At 40.5% G+C, this 17,110-nt stretch overlaps 1 protein-coding gene across 4 annotated transcripts in view; it reads left to right on the plus strand.

Moving 5' to 3' along the window:
- The window catches only part of LOC135539930 (E3 ubiquitin-protein ligase RAD18-like), a 76,587-nt gene that overhangs the window by 58,614 nt on the left and 863 nt on the right, over nucleotides 1–17,110 (plus strand). For 3 of the 4 annotated variants that reach the window (XM_064966197.1, XM_064966199.1, XM_064966200.1), the window contains one exon: nucleotides 207–242. The exons of the other annotated variant lie outside the window; for it this stretch is intronic. In XM_064966197.1, coding sequence (XP_064822269.1) covers nucleotides 207–242 — 36 coding nt within the window. The remainder of the gene's footprint in view (nucleotides 1–206; nucleotides 243–17,110) is intronic. 4 annotated transcript variants of the gene reach the window in all.

The raw sequence follows: 17,110 nt of genomic DNA on the forward strand, positions 1-17,110 counted from the left end.
CAGGATGGACATCATTGACAGACAGGAGTGTTATGGCCCTATTTATAGCCTGATGGTGTTGGTTTCAATGACTGGTGCCAATTCTGCAGCCAGGCTTAACTCTCTATCTCTTTCTTCTCTGTTCCACTTAAGTGCTGCTCCGTTGTGATGACTGGTTGACGCTCTGAACACTATTAATAGCAAGTTTCTCCTCTCTGTTTTCTCAGTTCCATCTCCGACGTCTTCGCTGACAGATGCTTTGAGTAAGTTATTCTGCTCTCAGACAAATTTAATAACAAAACCTTCACACACAACACTGATGTTTGGAAACATGCCGCCTCATCATCATGTCAGCTCCTGCCATGTTGCCACATCAGGACATCTGTTGGAGACGGGCAGTCTTCTGCTCAATTCTGCTAGTTGGGTTTTTGTCATTTGGAGTTAGCTGATGCGAGGAAATTGCCAATAGCGGGTAATTGTAGGCCTCACTGATGGGCAGATTGGATCTGAAATTGCTGATGCAACTGCTAGGACAGCTGCCTTGCTTGACTTGACACGGATTAATGCTTTTTCAACTAACAATCGGCTAATGTCAGGTTTGGTTTTCACAAGGCATAATGGGACCCATATCGTCCAAAAAGTTATTATTTTGACTCCTGTCCATAGAACATTGTTACAAGAGTCTTGATGATCATCCAGGTGCTTCCATGTGCTTTTTGGCGAACTTGAGTCAACTTTTTGGACAACATGGGTTCCATTATGCCTGGAGAACAACAAACAATGCATTCCACAGTAAGAACCTTATACCAAGGGTCAAGCATGGTGGTGGTAGTGTGATGGTTTGGGGATGCTTTGCTGCCTTAGGACCTGGACGACTTGCCTTAATAGAAGGAACTGTGAATTATGCTCTGTATCAGATAATTCTACAGGAGAATGTCAGGATATCTGTCTGTGAGCTGAAACTGAAGCACAGCTGGGTCATGCAGCAAGACATTGATCCAAAACACACAATGTTTGCGTGTGTCTACATGAAATTGATTAGAAAGCAACTAATTAGAAGTTTTGGAATTGCCTCGTCAAAGTCAAGACCTAATCCTAATTGAGATGTTGTGACAGGACTTGAAACGCATAGTTCATGCTTGAAAACCCACAAATGTTGCTTAGTTAAAGAAGTTCCTCATGCAAGAGTGGGCCAAAGGTCCTCCACAGCGATGTGAGAGACTGATCAATAACTACAGGAAGCATTTGTTTGCAGTTATTGCAGCTAAAGATGGCACAACCAGTTATTGAGTGTAATGGGGCAATTGCTTTTTCAAAAATAATTGTTATTTGTAAACTCAGATTCCTTATGTAATAATGGGTTTTGGTTGAAGATCTGATAACATTCAGTTTAAAAAATATTCAAAAAGGAGCAAATACTTTTTCACAGCACTGTATCATAAACCTACTCCCAAGGTTTTGGTCCCTCCAGTCTCAAGTCATGAGGCCCCCTACAGCCTATGACTGTTTGAAGTGTAGTCAGGCAAGGTGCAGCTCCGGCTCACCCTCCACCTCAGTAATGATCAGTCCTGTTGCACAGCTGGTTCCCATGTCATGGCTGGTGTTTATATTCGTTATGTATCTTATTTATCACATTCGCACATCGTACAGATACAGAGCCTTTGAGCAGAAAATCTGTCAGACAGCACTTTAATAAACCCAATCATTGCATACAATTCTAAATGCTAATTAGTTTATTAAAAATCATTTTGGGCCACGATTAAAAAAATTATCTTTATTTCTCAACTGGTAATTGAGGCGTGCTTCCCATTCCCCATTGTAATGCATCGGAAGGCAGGCTTCACCACTTTGCAACGAGTTGGAGGCAGTATACATTTAACTGCCTAATTGAACATTTTACTGAGGCATGTTTTCCTTGCTTCAAAGTAGCCTAAGCAAAATTGGACCACATCCGTAGAGGCAATTGTTTTTACAAAGACTTCCAAATGCCATTGAAACCAGTACCCTATTTTTCTCATGTTCTGTTGGTTTTCAACTTCCTGTTCGTTGTTTGTTGGCCAAATGTACATTGGCATGTAGCCTACTGCCTTGTGCACATTGCAGCGATAATAACGTTAATAAATAATATCTTATCAACATTTTAAGCTAAACTTTCTGATCTGTTGCATCAGATTCATTGCTTTAAATTATTTTTTATGTAGGTCTACTGGTTGTATGAATTTAGGATATATCTCCCCACACTGTCCCAGAGTCTTTTTGGGCTATTTCTTTCTCAATAAACTGACCAACTTTTCTACTATGGGGGATAGTAGATTTAATTAAATTGGCAAAATTATATTGCCTAATTAGCCTACTCCTGTCTATGCAGAAATACATTTTAAAAATGCTCAACTTAATTGAGCGAACAATCTTATTGGCACCAACCGAGAGCATCAGTGTGCACTGCATATTCACTCTTTATTATTGTTTGGTCATTGCCACCTCCAGTTTAAATGGACGTCATATTCTATGTGTGTCTCCCCTTCTCGTAGGCCAATTACAGTGTGTATGGACAATGATGTTTTTTTATTGATTTGTTTGTCAGCAGGGTAGGCTACCCTGTAATTTTTCGTATTCAAATAGATTCTGCTGTCTCCAGTCATATACTGTAAAGTGAAACTCACACAGCGTCTATGTATAGGCTAGTGATTATGCTGTTCCTTAATCATCTTGTTGGCTGAGTAAATGTGGACAGTTCTTCTAACATCGACTTGCATGTTCTCTTAAAATGAATGACCATAATCTAAATAGGATTTCTGTCATTCTGAGCACCGTGTGTGGACGCCCTAATCAGGTTACTCACCCAATGTATTTGGATCCGATAAATTTAAGTGCTGCTGGTCAGATGTCCGCCGCCATGTTTTCATAACGGAAATCCTGACACTTTGTCACATCACATGAGATTTGACAGGAGCTCTGCCGTGACGATGCCTGCCAAGGATCCTCCCATTCATAATGCATGTTTGTTGCCACAAAACCAATTGGCTATTTATTTTGCAGACGTTACATAGTGGAGTGTCCATGAGCTGCGGTCACATCTCCCTTTAAACTTCATGATGACCATTCTTTCCACGATCAGGAGTACTGAAGTGTGTCTTCCTGACATTTTACTTTCTGCACAGACCTGCTTGTCTCCTAAATGTGACACTACTTTTAAATGAATATCCTCAAGAGTGGACAATGGAGCGTCTATTGAATGACTTTTTCCAGTTGGTGCCTGGGCTAATGTAATGATTTCCCATGAATGGACTTGGGAAAATTAGACATTTACGTTGAGTCGCAGATATATAGCGCTGGGCATTCCCTTGTCCTCAAAACAGCTATGGAACCTGGTCCATGTCACGTGAATGCTTGTTGTACAATCAGTGTGCAGAAGCCCTCTAGTAATTTTTGGACAGCCCTCTCATTGCCAGGTGTTCATGGTGCTGCTGTTTGTCAACGCTCGAGGATGGCAAGTACAAGTCGAGGATGGCAAGTACAAGTCTGAGAGTTGACTCTGAAGGGAACAACTCTCATATGGAGAACCAATTATAGTATGTTAATAATTGATTGCATTTACATAGCACTTTTCTGCTAGCTGAGGTACTTAAAGCGCTTTACATAGAAGGGCAGGGTGTTCTAAACTCTGTCCTTGTCCCCAGCTGAATCAGCTGTGTAGTGTTAGGTCAAAAACCAAAACATGCACCCCATGGGAAACTTACCTCATCCAATGTGTAGCACCCACCTGGGTGATGCACAGCAAAGATTTTTGTGGCAGAATTCTAACCATAGATCAGCTTGATAAGTGATATATGCCTATTGCGTGGCCATTTAGCCATTACACCAGGGTTAATAGTCTTATGATAAGTGCCAAGCGTTTTTTAATGACCACAGAGAGTCAGGACACCCATCTCGCACCCATCCGAAAGACGGCACCCTATGCAGGGCAATGTCCCCTTCACTGCCCTCAGATCGCCTTAGACCAGAGTGACGAGTGCCCTCTACTGCCCTCCCAACACCACTTCCAGAAGCATCTGGTCTCCCATCCAGGGACTGACATGACCAGGACCAAACCTGCTTAGCTTCAGAGGCAAGCCAGCAGTGGGATGCAGGGTGGTATGCTGCTGGCATGTAAAGCCTGTGCTTTACTTGGTGTGTGCATTGTGCACGCTAGTTAGGATGTCATCATTTGAAGCTTTACTGTTTGTGTGCTTCCCCTTGCTTCTTTAATGTAGGAGAACAAAGGGTCGTTCGCATTCAGTCACCTTGATGGGAGCCAACTGGAATATCAAACATGGTAGGGCAATAAATTGGACTCCTCTCTTGTTGTGTCTCTGTCATTGTGTTTGGGGATAATCAAGGTCACACTCTTCATCTCTGCCTCGATGACCTTTCAGTGATGTCTATGGCTGCCACCGTACGCTCCTGATGTCATTCCTCCTCTGCTGGGCTGAATACACAGCCTCACATCTCTGCTCTATATACAGACATTCACAACTCCCCCTGAGAGCTGGAGCTGGGAATGACTGGTGAACTCATGAGCAGGAAGCCATGATTTAGTTCTTAATTGTAAAGTAATGATTGCAAGACAGGGAGATTTTCCCTCTGAAAGCATGTAAAAGTCTTATCTGTAACCTTTGGTTTTGTCAGAAATGTCTGGCCCAGATGGTATAGATTATACAGTAAGTCAAGGCATTTTGAGAAGTACTGTATATGTGGGGGGGTGGCTCTTAACAAACCAATAGTATACTGCTCTAAGTTACCTCCCTATACCCATCCCTCATCCCTCTCTACCCCCACAAATGCTGATCCATGAACCAAATGTTGTTTTCCCTCTCTTCTCTGTCCATCCAGTAGTCATATCCTTCCACCCCCACCTTGCACCCAGGTTTATATCCCTCCACCCCCACCTCATGTCCAGTTTAGTATTCACCCCCCACCATTGGGCACTGTTGTGGACTATAATATTGTGAACATGACCTTTATTTATTTACTTTTCCATGTCCACTGATTACGTTCCTGAAAGACCTGATTTATGTACATGGACAAGCCCTAAAATAGGCCCCCGGTGTGTCCTAAGGAATTCCAAGAACAAGTTTGGTTGGTGGCCAAAGTAATGGTTGCAGAGGGGCTTCCAGACAGACAACAGCCTTCCTTTCTTCTCCTCTGACTGGCATAAGTTAGGCAGGCCTAGACCTGGTCTTGATTAGATACCTACAGTATGTACCGAAGGTAAATGTGTTCACTGCTGAACATCCAGATAGAGATGGAAATAGCCGAGTCTGTCAAATAGGTCTTAATGAAATCTTTACCCAAACAACACGACTTACTGAAAGGTTTTTCTGACACCTGGTGAAAAATACCCTCACAGATTCACTTAAAAAGTCACTGTGCATTTCACAGGAACTTCATGGAAGATAGTTATTTAGAAGTTGCTGTGAATTTTAGGTTACCTAATTGGCAACCAGCTGTCACTAAGTTATTGTAAAATTCACAGTAACTTAATAGCCAGTAACTGACAACTAACTGCCATTAACTTACTGGCAGCTTAACTCGCACAGATGTTAGTAAGTTATTGTAAAATGCATGGTAACTTATTGTCAACCAGATGTCAGTAAGCTGTTGTAAAATGCACAGTAACTTACTTGCAACTAGCTGCCAGAAGGTTTTCTAATTACAAGAAAGCTCATAACATTAGTTGACAACTCCTAACAATCCTTTGTGGTGAGCACACTTGGGCTTTACCGTGCCTCAACCTCTTGGTTGGCATCAAACTGACCTTCCTGACACACCATCAGGTCAGTGAGCGTGACAGAGATGAGCCACAGTAAGTTACTGTGAATTTTACAATAACTACTTGCAGCAAACTTCCCAGTGACCAACTGCCATTAACTTACTGGAAAATGCACAGTAACCTCTTTTTAAAGTGTAACTCTTGATTGTCACATGCTATTACAAATATTGTAGAACTGGGTGCTCAACTTTAATAATCAACATAGCGATAAAACCACTTAAACTGGTACAACACTTCCACTAACAGTTGGCACAAATACAACATATATTAGACCTTGCCCCCAAATATGCTAATGAGCTCCCACCAACATTTCAAAGTGCAGTGAAAGTAAGTTCAACAACAAGTCATTTTACACATTTTGGGAGGAAAAAACAAATGCGCTCTAAAGTATTGTTCACGTTGGAAGTTTAATGCGACTCAAATCCACCCTAATCAGTTCTTTTTCTTGCAATATAAACAGCCAAAAAGCACATGGAATCGGGGCTTTCAAGCCACATTTCAAACCACTTTTGGGAATGTGCTAGAAAGCTAAACGGCTACCTAGCTAGCTAGTTGACTACTGTGGCTAGCCAAAAAGGACTTGTTTTGAAAGTTGGATCATCTTATCCTTTGAGGCTTTAACCCTTGTGTGATGTTTATGTTTTTGTTATTCATCCAATGTTCACGGGTCTGATGGATCAACAACATTATTGGGTTTTTAAAACAATACAGCCATAACTTACCTAAAAATACTTAATTCTTAGATGTTGACCTATATTAATTACAAGCAATATAAACAGCATACATGGCTAATAGTTGCCATTTACCTCTGCTGGATCACATTTATCAATAAAAGCGCAATTTTTGGTGGGTGAACAGAAATATATTATAATCAAGAGATGGATGGAATAAATCATGTTTATCTTGAACAAATATAAAAGAAACAAGGTTTTCATCACTATTGATGTTTATTGCTTTGAACTGAACAAATTGGAAGGACAAATTTTACATACAGAATATTATGGAAATTATAAATTTCATTGAACACAAATTAAGGCAGGTCTACACCCCACATGAGGGACAGAGTTTTACTGTGTGTGTTCCAAATGTATTTCTTGCACGTGATGAATGTGTTCTGTGTCTTCCTGTCCTTCTTTGGTCCACACACATCACAGCGCTTCTTTTTTATCTCTCTCTCTTAGGGATAATCTTTAATATTGCATCAACATAATTGTCTGCATCATTTCCAATCCCCCATTATATTTTGGGGGTAAATATACATTAATATACAAAAGTTTGGGGTCACTTAGAAATGTCCTTGTTTTTGAAAGAAAAGCACATTTTTGTCCATTAAAATAACATCAAATTGATCAGAAATACAGTGTAGACATTGTTAATGTGGTAACTGACTATTGTATCTGGAAATGGCTGATCTTTAATGGAATATCTATATAGGCATACAGAGGCCCATTATCAGCAACCATCACTCCTGTGTTAGCTAATCCAAGTTTATAATTTTAAAGGGCTAATTGGTCATTAGAAAACCCTTTTGCAATTATGTTAGCACAGCTGAAAACTGTTGTCCTGATTTAAAAAAGCAATATAACTGGCCTTCTTTAGACTACTTGATTATCTGGAGCATCAGCATTTGTGGGTTTGAGTACAGGCTTAAAATGGCCAGAAACAAAGACCTTTCTTCTGAAACTCATCAGTCTATTCTTGTTCTGAGAAATGAAGGCTATTCCATGCGAGAAATTGCCAAGAAACTGAAAATCTCATACAACGCTGTGTACTACTCCCTTCACAGAACAGTGCAAACTGGCCCTAACCAGAATAGAAAGAGGAGTGGGAGGCCCCGTTGCGCAACTGAGCAAAAGGACAAGTACATTAGTGTCTAGTTTGAGAAACAGATGCCTCACAAGTCCTCAACTCGCAGCTTCATCAAATAGTACCCGCAAAACACCAGTCTCAACATCAATGGTGAAGAGTCGACACTTGGATGCTGGCCTTCTAGGCAGAGTTGCAAAGAAAAAGACAGATCTCAGACTGGCCAATAAAAAGAGAAGATTAAGATGGGCAAAAGAACACAGACACTGGACAGAGGAACTCTGCCTAGAAGGCCAGCATCCCAGTGTCGCCTCTTCACTGTTGATGTCGAGACTGGTGTTTATCATAATTTGGTTTTAGAAAAAGTTTCTAGATCATCTATGAGGCTGTGGAGGGATTCTACTTGTGGATTTAAAAGAAAACATGAATCATCCGCTTACAATGACACCTTTTGTTTTTAAGGCATGGATTTCTAATCCTTTAATATTATTGTTGGATCTAATTGTAACAGCTAACATGTCGATGCCAATAATAAATAGTTATAGTGCCTATAGTGGACCACCTTGTTTTACTCCTCTTGACAGCTTAAAACTTTCTGAAATGTAGCCATTATTTACTATTTTACACCTAGGGTTACTATACATAACTTTAACCCAATTTATAAGAGATTCTCTAAAATTGAAATATTCCAGGCATTTATATATAAACCCCAGTCATACTTTATCAAAAGCCTTCTCAAAGTCCGCTATGACAAAAAGGCCTGGTTTCCCAGATATTTCATAGTGTTCTATTGTTTCCAGTACTTGTCTTATATTATATCCAATGTGTCGTCCATGTAAAAAACCTGTCTGATTAGGATGAATAATATCTGACAAAACATTTTTAATTCTATGTGCTAAGCATTAAGCTAGAATTCTTGCATCACATCGCTTCTTGTTTCTACTGGCTGTAATCTAGAATGATGAAAACATTTAGTTCTGGAATTTTACTAACATCTCACTCACATATATAGTTACAGCAGGCCAAGGTAGGAGACTCAGACACACACATGCAACAACATCACTCACACTTACTTCCGGTATTGGAGTTGTTGGTTCTGTGGGTTGAGTGAATGGGGCACCAGCATCCTCCTCTTGAATCATCCTCACGATGACTGCAGAAGCTGAGGTCCTTGGGATAGGTTGCCTCCCCTGGATTTGAGGTCTGGAGCTTCTCTCTGTTCCAATATGGGTTCAATGCCATCCAGATGACAAACGAGATGTCGAAGAATATCACAAGTGGCCAGCGTAGGTTTCTTCTTTTGCCACCATCTTGTCTAAATTGTCCACCTCTGCTTTTGTGGCATTGAAATCATAATGGATTACTGTTTTTTGATGTTCCTGGACACAGATTAACCCATCCCGATGCAGCGTACTCATAAGTACCATATTTTTGCCTTTCTTTGGCACGTAGGACACTAGGAACGTGTCGGCCATGAACACAAACCTAGAGGAATTGATAGGCCGGTTACGTGTATTCAACAGCTGAGGTTGGAGCTCTGGCTTGTTTTTTTTTGTACTGTTCCTACCATCGTCAGCTTCCTCTTGAGGAGCTCCTGTCCCAGCTTGTGCAAAGTAAAAAAGTTATCGCATGTGATGTTGTGGGCACTTGGGTCCCTGTGTCACATTCAGGCAAACCTCATCCCTTGGTTCTTCTCAGGGACTCCTCCTTCTGGCTTCCCTGTAAACACTTGCCTGTTCCACACATATGATTATGATTAAGCAGCATCACAGGCAGCCCAGATCTTGATTCCATATTTTGCAGTATGTACTGCCTGAAGGGGCAGCTGACCCTAAATAGCATAAGATGCTCATCAACAGTAACGTTGGGCCCAGGGTTGTAAAACAGGGGAAGGCGGTCCACCCACTTGTCCCAGACTGACCTGATTGCAGCTAGCTTGTCTCTCTGCCGTCGAGCTGGTCTGGTGTCTCGGTTATCGAAGCAGATAATCCTGGAAATAATGTGGAAGGTTTCCAGAGACATTGTGCACGGAAAAGTTATCTGCCAGTTTCTGCATCCCACAGGGATTCTGTGGATTCCCTATTTGGATCTGAAAACACCAGCAAGGGTAAAAACCCAAAGTTTGCAACAACAAAAAAGCATGCCTTCTCTCCAAAATAGTGCAGTCCAGAATAATTTACTGGACGGTGTCTGGGATGAACAGTTAAAAAGAATACTGCCCATGACTAACCGCCATTCGTGTTTTTCTCTGGTTTCATCCCTATCACATTGGCGGCCATGCAGGGTGGCTCATTCCTTCGTCAAGAAGACCATTCAATTTCACAATTTTTTGACATAAATATTTCTCCTCCTGCAGGCTGCAGGCTGCTAATGAGCTGGTTGCTGATGAGCTGGTCCTGGGGCTGGCTGAGGGCCAATCTCATCCTCTTCTTCCAAGTCACTGTCAGACTCCGAATTGATAGAGACATGATCCTCATACACAGAAAATTCTTCATCTTCCAAAGTGGAAGAGACTCCTTCCACACTAGCTTCTCTCTCTGTAAAACATATTTCTATGGCCCTCTGAGCAGAGGTTATTTTTGTCATACTGATAGATTGTGGTAATGAGCCACACATGCAAAACTATTTATTTGTTGTGTCCCTCCCCCAATTTGTACCTGGCTGGGGTACAATGTGGAAAAATACTTCATTTTTCTTTTTACAATGTATCAAAATAATGTATTGTAATAACATTGTGCAGGTTCCCGCAAAACATTGTTTAGTTTCACACACTACAAAAGGTACAGAGTGCCAGAAAAGCGGGAGACAGGCAGGGAGACAGACAGACACAGGTTATTGGTGCTATGTTGAAATAGCAGGCCTAGGGGGGATTGAAGGTACACAGCAAACCTTTTTTGTTAATATTTTATTTGTTTTCACCCACACACACACTTTTCCACACTTTTATTACCATCTGTTCCAGGGTAATAAAAATAATGATGGAGGCTACTGTGTTCTTGGCGTCCTTCAATGCTGCAGATATGTTCTGGTACCCTTCACTGTCAACTGTGGAACCTTATATAGACAGGTGTGTGCCTTTCCAAATCATGTTCAATCAATTGAATTTACCACAGGTGGACTCTGATCAAGTTGTAGAAAAATCTCAGGGATGATCAGTGGAAAATGGATGCACATGAGCTCAATTTTGATTCTAATAACAAAGGGTACGAATACTTCGTAAGGTATTTCAGATTTTTGGAAACATTTCTAGAAACCTGTTTTCGCTTTGTCATTATGGGTTATTGTGTGTAGATTGATGAGGGAAAATGTGTATTTAATACATTTCAGAATAACAAAATGTGGAAAAGGGAAGGGGTCTAAATACTTCCTGAATGCACTGTAGTTTTGAGTGTGTGCATCTGTCTAGACAGTTTTTCCACCAAACAAAAGTGTGCGGTTTCTGTGACCTAAATGGCATAGCGGATTCAATTTCAGCAGGGCTTTTTTTATGGATTGTGAGTTAAGTATCATTGGCAGACGTCAACTAAAATGTCTATGTGGTATACGAGGGTACCCACGGTGCTGCATCCAACTCTGAACACATGTAGAGCTATGCCACCCCTTTATATTTATCTGAGCCACTCTGGCTGCATTTACAGGCAGCCAAATTGTGACATTTGTTTAACTAATTGGAAATAGAGCCAATGTGAAAGTAACTGGTGTGATTGTTCAAAAGATCAGAATTTGGTTGCAACTGATTTTGCTCTATGACGCTCATAAGTTACACAAGTTCTTAGAATGTAATGGGTTCTTCTATATAGAAAATCATAGGAAATCCCAGAACATAGTGTCTATAGGACTGTAATAAATCAAATTTATTTGTCACATACACATGGTTAGCAGATGTTAATGCGAGTGTAGTGAAATGCTTGTGCTTCTAGTTCCGACAATGCAGTAATAACCAACGAGTAATCTAACCTAACAATTCCAAAACTACTACATTATACACACAAGTGTAAAGGGATAAAGAACATGTTCATAAAGATATATGAATGAGTGATGGTACAGAACGGCATAGGCAAGATGCAGTAGATGGTATCAAGTACAGTATATACATATGAGATGAGTAATGTAGGGTATGTAAACAATGTGGCATAGTTTAAAGTGGCTAGTAATACACTCTAATAGGTCACGTAGTTGCTGTCACAAATTCCAAACTCCACGCAGTTGTCACTGGATATTAATTTCCCAGTGAGCAAACAATGTATTTACTTAAACCAGTCATATAAATTCATTTTGATCAGGTTTTTCCATTGACTGACCTTTTTTATTCACATTTGTCAATAAACAATTTACACTAATGGTCAAAAGTTTTAGAACACATACTCATTCAAGGGATTTTCTTTATTTTTACTATTTTCTACATTGTGGAATAATAGTGAAGACATAAACTATGAAATAATACATATGGAATCATGCACGAACCAAAAAAGTGTAAACAAATATATATTTTTTATTTCAGATTCTTTAAATATCCACCCTTTGCCTTGATGACAGCTTTGCACACTCTTGGCATTCTCTCAACCAGCTTCACCTGGAATGCCTTTTCAACAGTCTTGGAGGAGTTCCCACATATGCTTAGCACTTGTTGGCTGCTTATCCTTCACTCTATGGTCCGACTCATCGTGGTGTGGGTGAACGGATGTTCTCCGCATGTGTATTTCCCACCGTAAAGCATGGAGGAGATGGTGTTATGGTGTGGGGGTGTTTGCTGGTGGCACTGTGGTTTATTTAGAATTCAAGTCATACTTAATCAGCATGGCCACAACAGCATTCTGCAGTCATACACTATCCCATCTGGTTTGGGCTTGCTTAGTGGGACTATCATTTGTTTTTCAACAGGACAATGACTCAACGCACCTCCAGGCTGTGTAAGGGCTATTTTACCAAGAAGGAAAGTGTTTGAGTGCTGCATCAGATGACCTGGCATCCACAATCCCATGACCTCAACCAAATTTAGATGGTTTGGGATGAGTCGGACCACAGAGTGAAGCATAAGCAGCCAACAAGTGCTAAGCATATGTGGGAACTCCTTCAAGACTGTTGGAAAGGCATTCCAGGTGAAGCTGGTTGAGAGAATGCCAAGAGTGTGCAAAGCTGTCATCAAGGCAAAGGGTGGCTATCTAAAGAATCTGAAATATAAAATATATTTGGTTTGTACACTTTTTTGGTTTGTACATGATTCCATATGTGTTATGTCATAGTTGTGATGTCTTCACTATTATTCTAAAATGTAAATATAAAGAAAAAGCCTTGAATGAGTTGGTGTTCTAAAACTTTTGACTGGTAGTGTATGTCAAATTATTTTGTGTTGTAGTTGTAGCCCTGGTTGATTAAACATTTCATTGGGAGGCTAAATATAAGGGCTGGACAAACAGATAATATGAAAATCCAAATTTTGTTGTGATCTCAGGAATGATCAGGAGTTAATTAATGAGGCACATTTGCACACAACTTCATTGTGTGTGTGTGTGTGTGTGTGTGTGAGAGAGAGAGTGAGTAAAACTTTGTGTAATTGGTGTATGATGATGTCGTGTCTTTGGCTATGCCGGATTAAGGATGTGACATGTTATTCTATAAAATCCTTTCTCTGTCATTAATATTACCTGATTGAGCTAATCATGTAAATGTAATTAACTAGAAAGTCAGGGCACCACAAAATAATATTTATCCGCAATACAAAATTGGGTTTAATTATTTATTTACTAAGTACCTAACTAATCACACAGAATTACATATACACAGAATGAATGATACATTGATTACAAATTATGTCATAAAGGAAAACTCCCCTAGCGGACGGAACAGATATGACAGCTGGTTACACAAAGAATGGGGGTTGGGTTTGAGTGAAAGAGCGGGAAGACTTGAGGAACAAAGGGAGAAGCTATGTCTCTATCGGGCTGTAGGCAGCTACTCTATCGTAAATACAGAATCTTATGCGTTCTAAATTACCACCCATTTGGAAAAGGAAAATGCAATAAATATTTACTCTGAGCTGTGCTTCAATAGGTTGGTGGTAGATGGAAGGCCGTGTTGTCCAACAGAGTCCTTTGTCCTTTGAAGAGTGTCTCTGGTGGTGAACGGGATACGTTGTAGTGTTGTAGTTGTGTGGTAGACAGGATACGCTGTCCATCCTTTCCTAGCCCACGTTTACAGCGGCCGCTGCTAACTCAACGGTTAGGAGGTATCACTTCTGTAGTGAATTAGAGTTCAAAGTTCATACCATTCACAACCAAAGCTCACACTGAGTTTGGCTTAGTTCTGTAGTTGACATGTTAGTCCTTTTCAACGTATGGACTTTCATCCTATTGTCCTCGGAGCAGGAGGTTACATTTTCATCAAGGGCTTATATAGTGGAGGGAGAGGGCTGTGTTTCATATATTTTATAACCCATGTCTCTTCACAGGGGTGGGCCACTGATTGAGCAGAGCCCTAACCTTATGAAAACCCAAATCTCTCATTTGGAAGCTAAAATTAATTGTAATCTTGTCACAAATAATTTTATATTTAAACATTTGAATTGCACAACAATTCCATGTGAATCTGATCACTATAATGTGTAGACTTTCCCAGATACAGTTTAGGTCGTCCTGTCATCAGTCATAATGTCTCAGATGACAACCGAACTGACATCATATTCATTAAGTACCAACATTAGAACCATATTTTCAACTGGTTCTATTACCGAAAAATACAGACTCTCTATGTTTAACAAAGGCTATTCAAGAGTCCCTCTGTAGAGTCAAGAGAGAGGGATGGGAGAAAGGTATTTATGGGGGGGGGTCATAAACCTTACCCACCGGCCAACGTCATGACAATGAGGAGGTGGCTTGTAAAATGTAATAAACTAGGCATAATTCAAAATGACCTATTGGATTTTTCCCTGGCAAGTGTCCTCTCTCCAATCATCATAACAAAGTTGCTGTGAGAGAGAGGGGAGCACATAATAACTTCTGTGGCGACAGTCTGCAGTCTGTTGAAGTTGGTCCAGGGCCATTGCAATAGAAGGGCACATTCATTCTGCTGTCCAGCGAGGAAGCCAAACACAGCTCTGGGTGATAATTATCTGTATGACTTGTTGGCCATGCGCTAACCGAGGTAGAGTGAACCGCAGGTCACAGAGCATTCTTCTATTCTGCTCCACTCATTTCCCTATGTCTCAGCGCTATTCTGATGTTTCTTAATTTCTTTCTTTTTATTTGCAGGGATTTCTGTATATTGTTTTGTATTATGTATTACTGCACTGTTTGAGCTGGAAACATCTGCAAAATATGTGTACGTGACCAATGCAATTTGATGTAATTTGACTTATCCAGGTTATTCCACATGAAACAGAGATGATGGGAAATGATTTGGGCAGATTAACCTTTCTAGCGCAGGCGTTCTGCGAGCGGAACCCCTCGACAACATTCCGTTGAAAAGGCAGCGCGCGAAATTCAAAAATATATTTTTTTAAATATGTAACTTTCACATATTAACAAGTCCAATACAGCAACTGAAAGATACACTTCTTGGTAATCTACCCATCATGTCCAATTTTTAAAATGCTTTACAGCAAAAGCACAATATATGATTATGTTAGATCACCGCCAAGTCAAAAAACACAGCCATTTTTCCAGCCAAAGATAGGAGTCACAAAAAGCAGAAATATAGATAAAATTAATCACTAACCTTTGATGATCTTCATCAGATGACACTCATAGGACATCATGTTACACAATACTTGTATGTTTTGTTCGATAATGTGCATATTTATATCCAAAAATCTGTTTACATTGGCGCGTTACGTGCAGTAATGTTTTGATTCCAAAACATCCGGTGATTTTGCAGAAATACTCATAAATATTGATAAAAGTGTTATTCACAGAATTAAAGATAGAACTCCTTAATGCAACCGCTGTGTCAGATTTCAAAAAAACTTTACGGAAAAAACATAATCTGAGAACGGCACTCAGAACCCAATCCAGCCAGAGAAATATCCTCCATTTTGGAGTCAACAGAAGTTAGAAATAACACTAAATATTCACTTACCTTTGATGATCTTCATTAGAAGGCACTCCCAGGAATCCCAGTTCGACAATAAATGACTGATTTGTTCCATGATGTCCATCATTTATGTCCAAATAGCCTCTTGTTGTTAGCGTGTTCAGCCCAGTAATCCATCTTCATGAGGCGCGAGCACTTCGTCCAGACGACAACTCGAAATGTTCCGTTACAGGTCGTAGAAACAAGTCAAACGATGTATGGAATCAATCGTTAGGATGTTTTTAACATAAAACATCAATAATGTTCCAACCGGAGAATTCCTATGTCTGAAGAAAAGCACTGGAACAAGAGCTAACTCTGCCGGGAGCGTGCGTCACGAGCCTGAGACACTCTGCCAGACCACTGACTCAAACAGGTCTCATGAGCCCCTCCTTTATAGTAGAATCCTCATTCAAGTTTCTAAAGATGGTTGACATTTAGTGGAAGCCTTAGGAAGTCCAACTTGACACCATAGACACTGTGTATTCAGTACGCCAAGCTTTGAAATACTACAAACCTCAGATTTCCCACTTCCTGGTTGGATTTTTCTCAGGATTTCCGCCTGCCATATGAGTTCTGTTAAACTCACAGACATCATTCTAACGGTTTTAGAAACTTCAGAGTGTTTTCTATCCAATACTAATAATAAGCATATATTAGCATCTGGGACAGAGTAGGAGGTAGTTCACTTTGGGCACGCTATTCCTCCAAAAGTGAAAATGCTGGCCCCTATCCCAAAAAGGTTAATTAACAACCCGAAAACCTGTTTACCCCTTGGTGTTAATTAATTGTGGAAAAAATGAAATCAGGGAGAAGAACATATGACTACTTCTCAGGATTCTGTGCGTCGCACTGGCAATAAGCAGCAAAGGGAACAGAGAGGGAGAAAGGTTGGAAAGTTCAGGAGAAAGCATTCTCTGGGATTTTATAATTTCAGAGAGGAAATCAGCAGACCGTGGAAGGTCAGGTGGGGCATTTCATTCAGAGCTAGAGCACAGATAAGTCTTTCAAAATGACGATTAAGGCAGCCCTCTGCTCCTCTCTGATTCAGAGGGGTTGGGTGTAAATGTGGAAGACAGATTTCAGTTGAAGGCATTCAGTTGTACAACTGACTAGGTATCCCCCTTTCCCCAAAAGCCTTTTGTTTTAGACTACTATTTCCTTTGATGTCATGGATAAAGTCAATTCCTTGTGTCAACATTTCCAAAATAACACTTCAGTCACCCCACTGGGGATCACTGGCCTAGATACTAGGAGAACGACCTGAAGGGCCACCATAGCTCTTCTTGAGACTATGCCCTTTGACCTGCAGCACCCTGCCAGGCCAATGCTCTACATGTTGAGATATCTTACATGTATCCCACAGTGCAGAACGGTCGGTGACCTGCTGCCCCCTGCAGAGACCTGACCTCCACATGTTGACCTTCTGTCTGTGTTAGTGGGCAT

Source organism: Oncorhynchus masou, chromosome 5 (genome assembly GCF_036934945.1).
Source record: "Oncorhynchus masou masou isolate Uvic2021 chromosome 5, UVic_Omas_1.1, whole genome shotgun sequence".
NCBI classification, from domain to species: domain Eukaryota; kingdom Metazoa; phylum Chordata; class Actinopteri; order Salmoniformes; family Salmonidae; genus Oncorhynchus; species Oncorhynchus masou.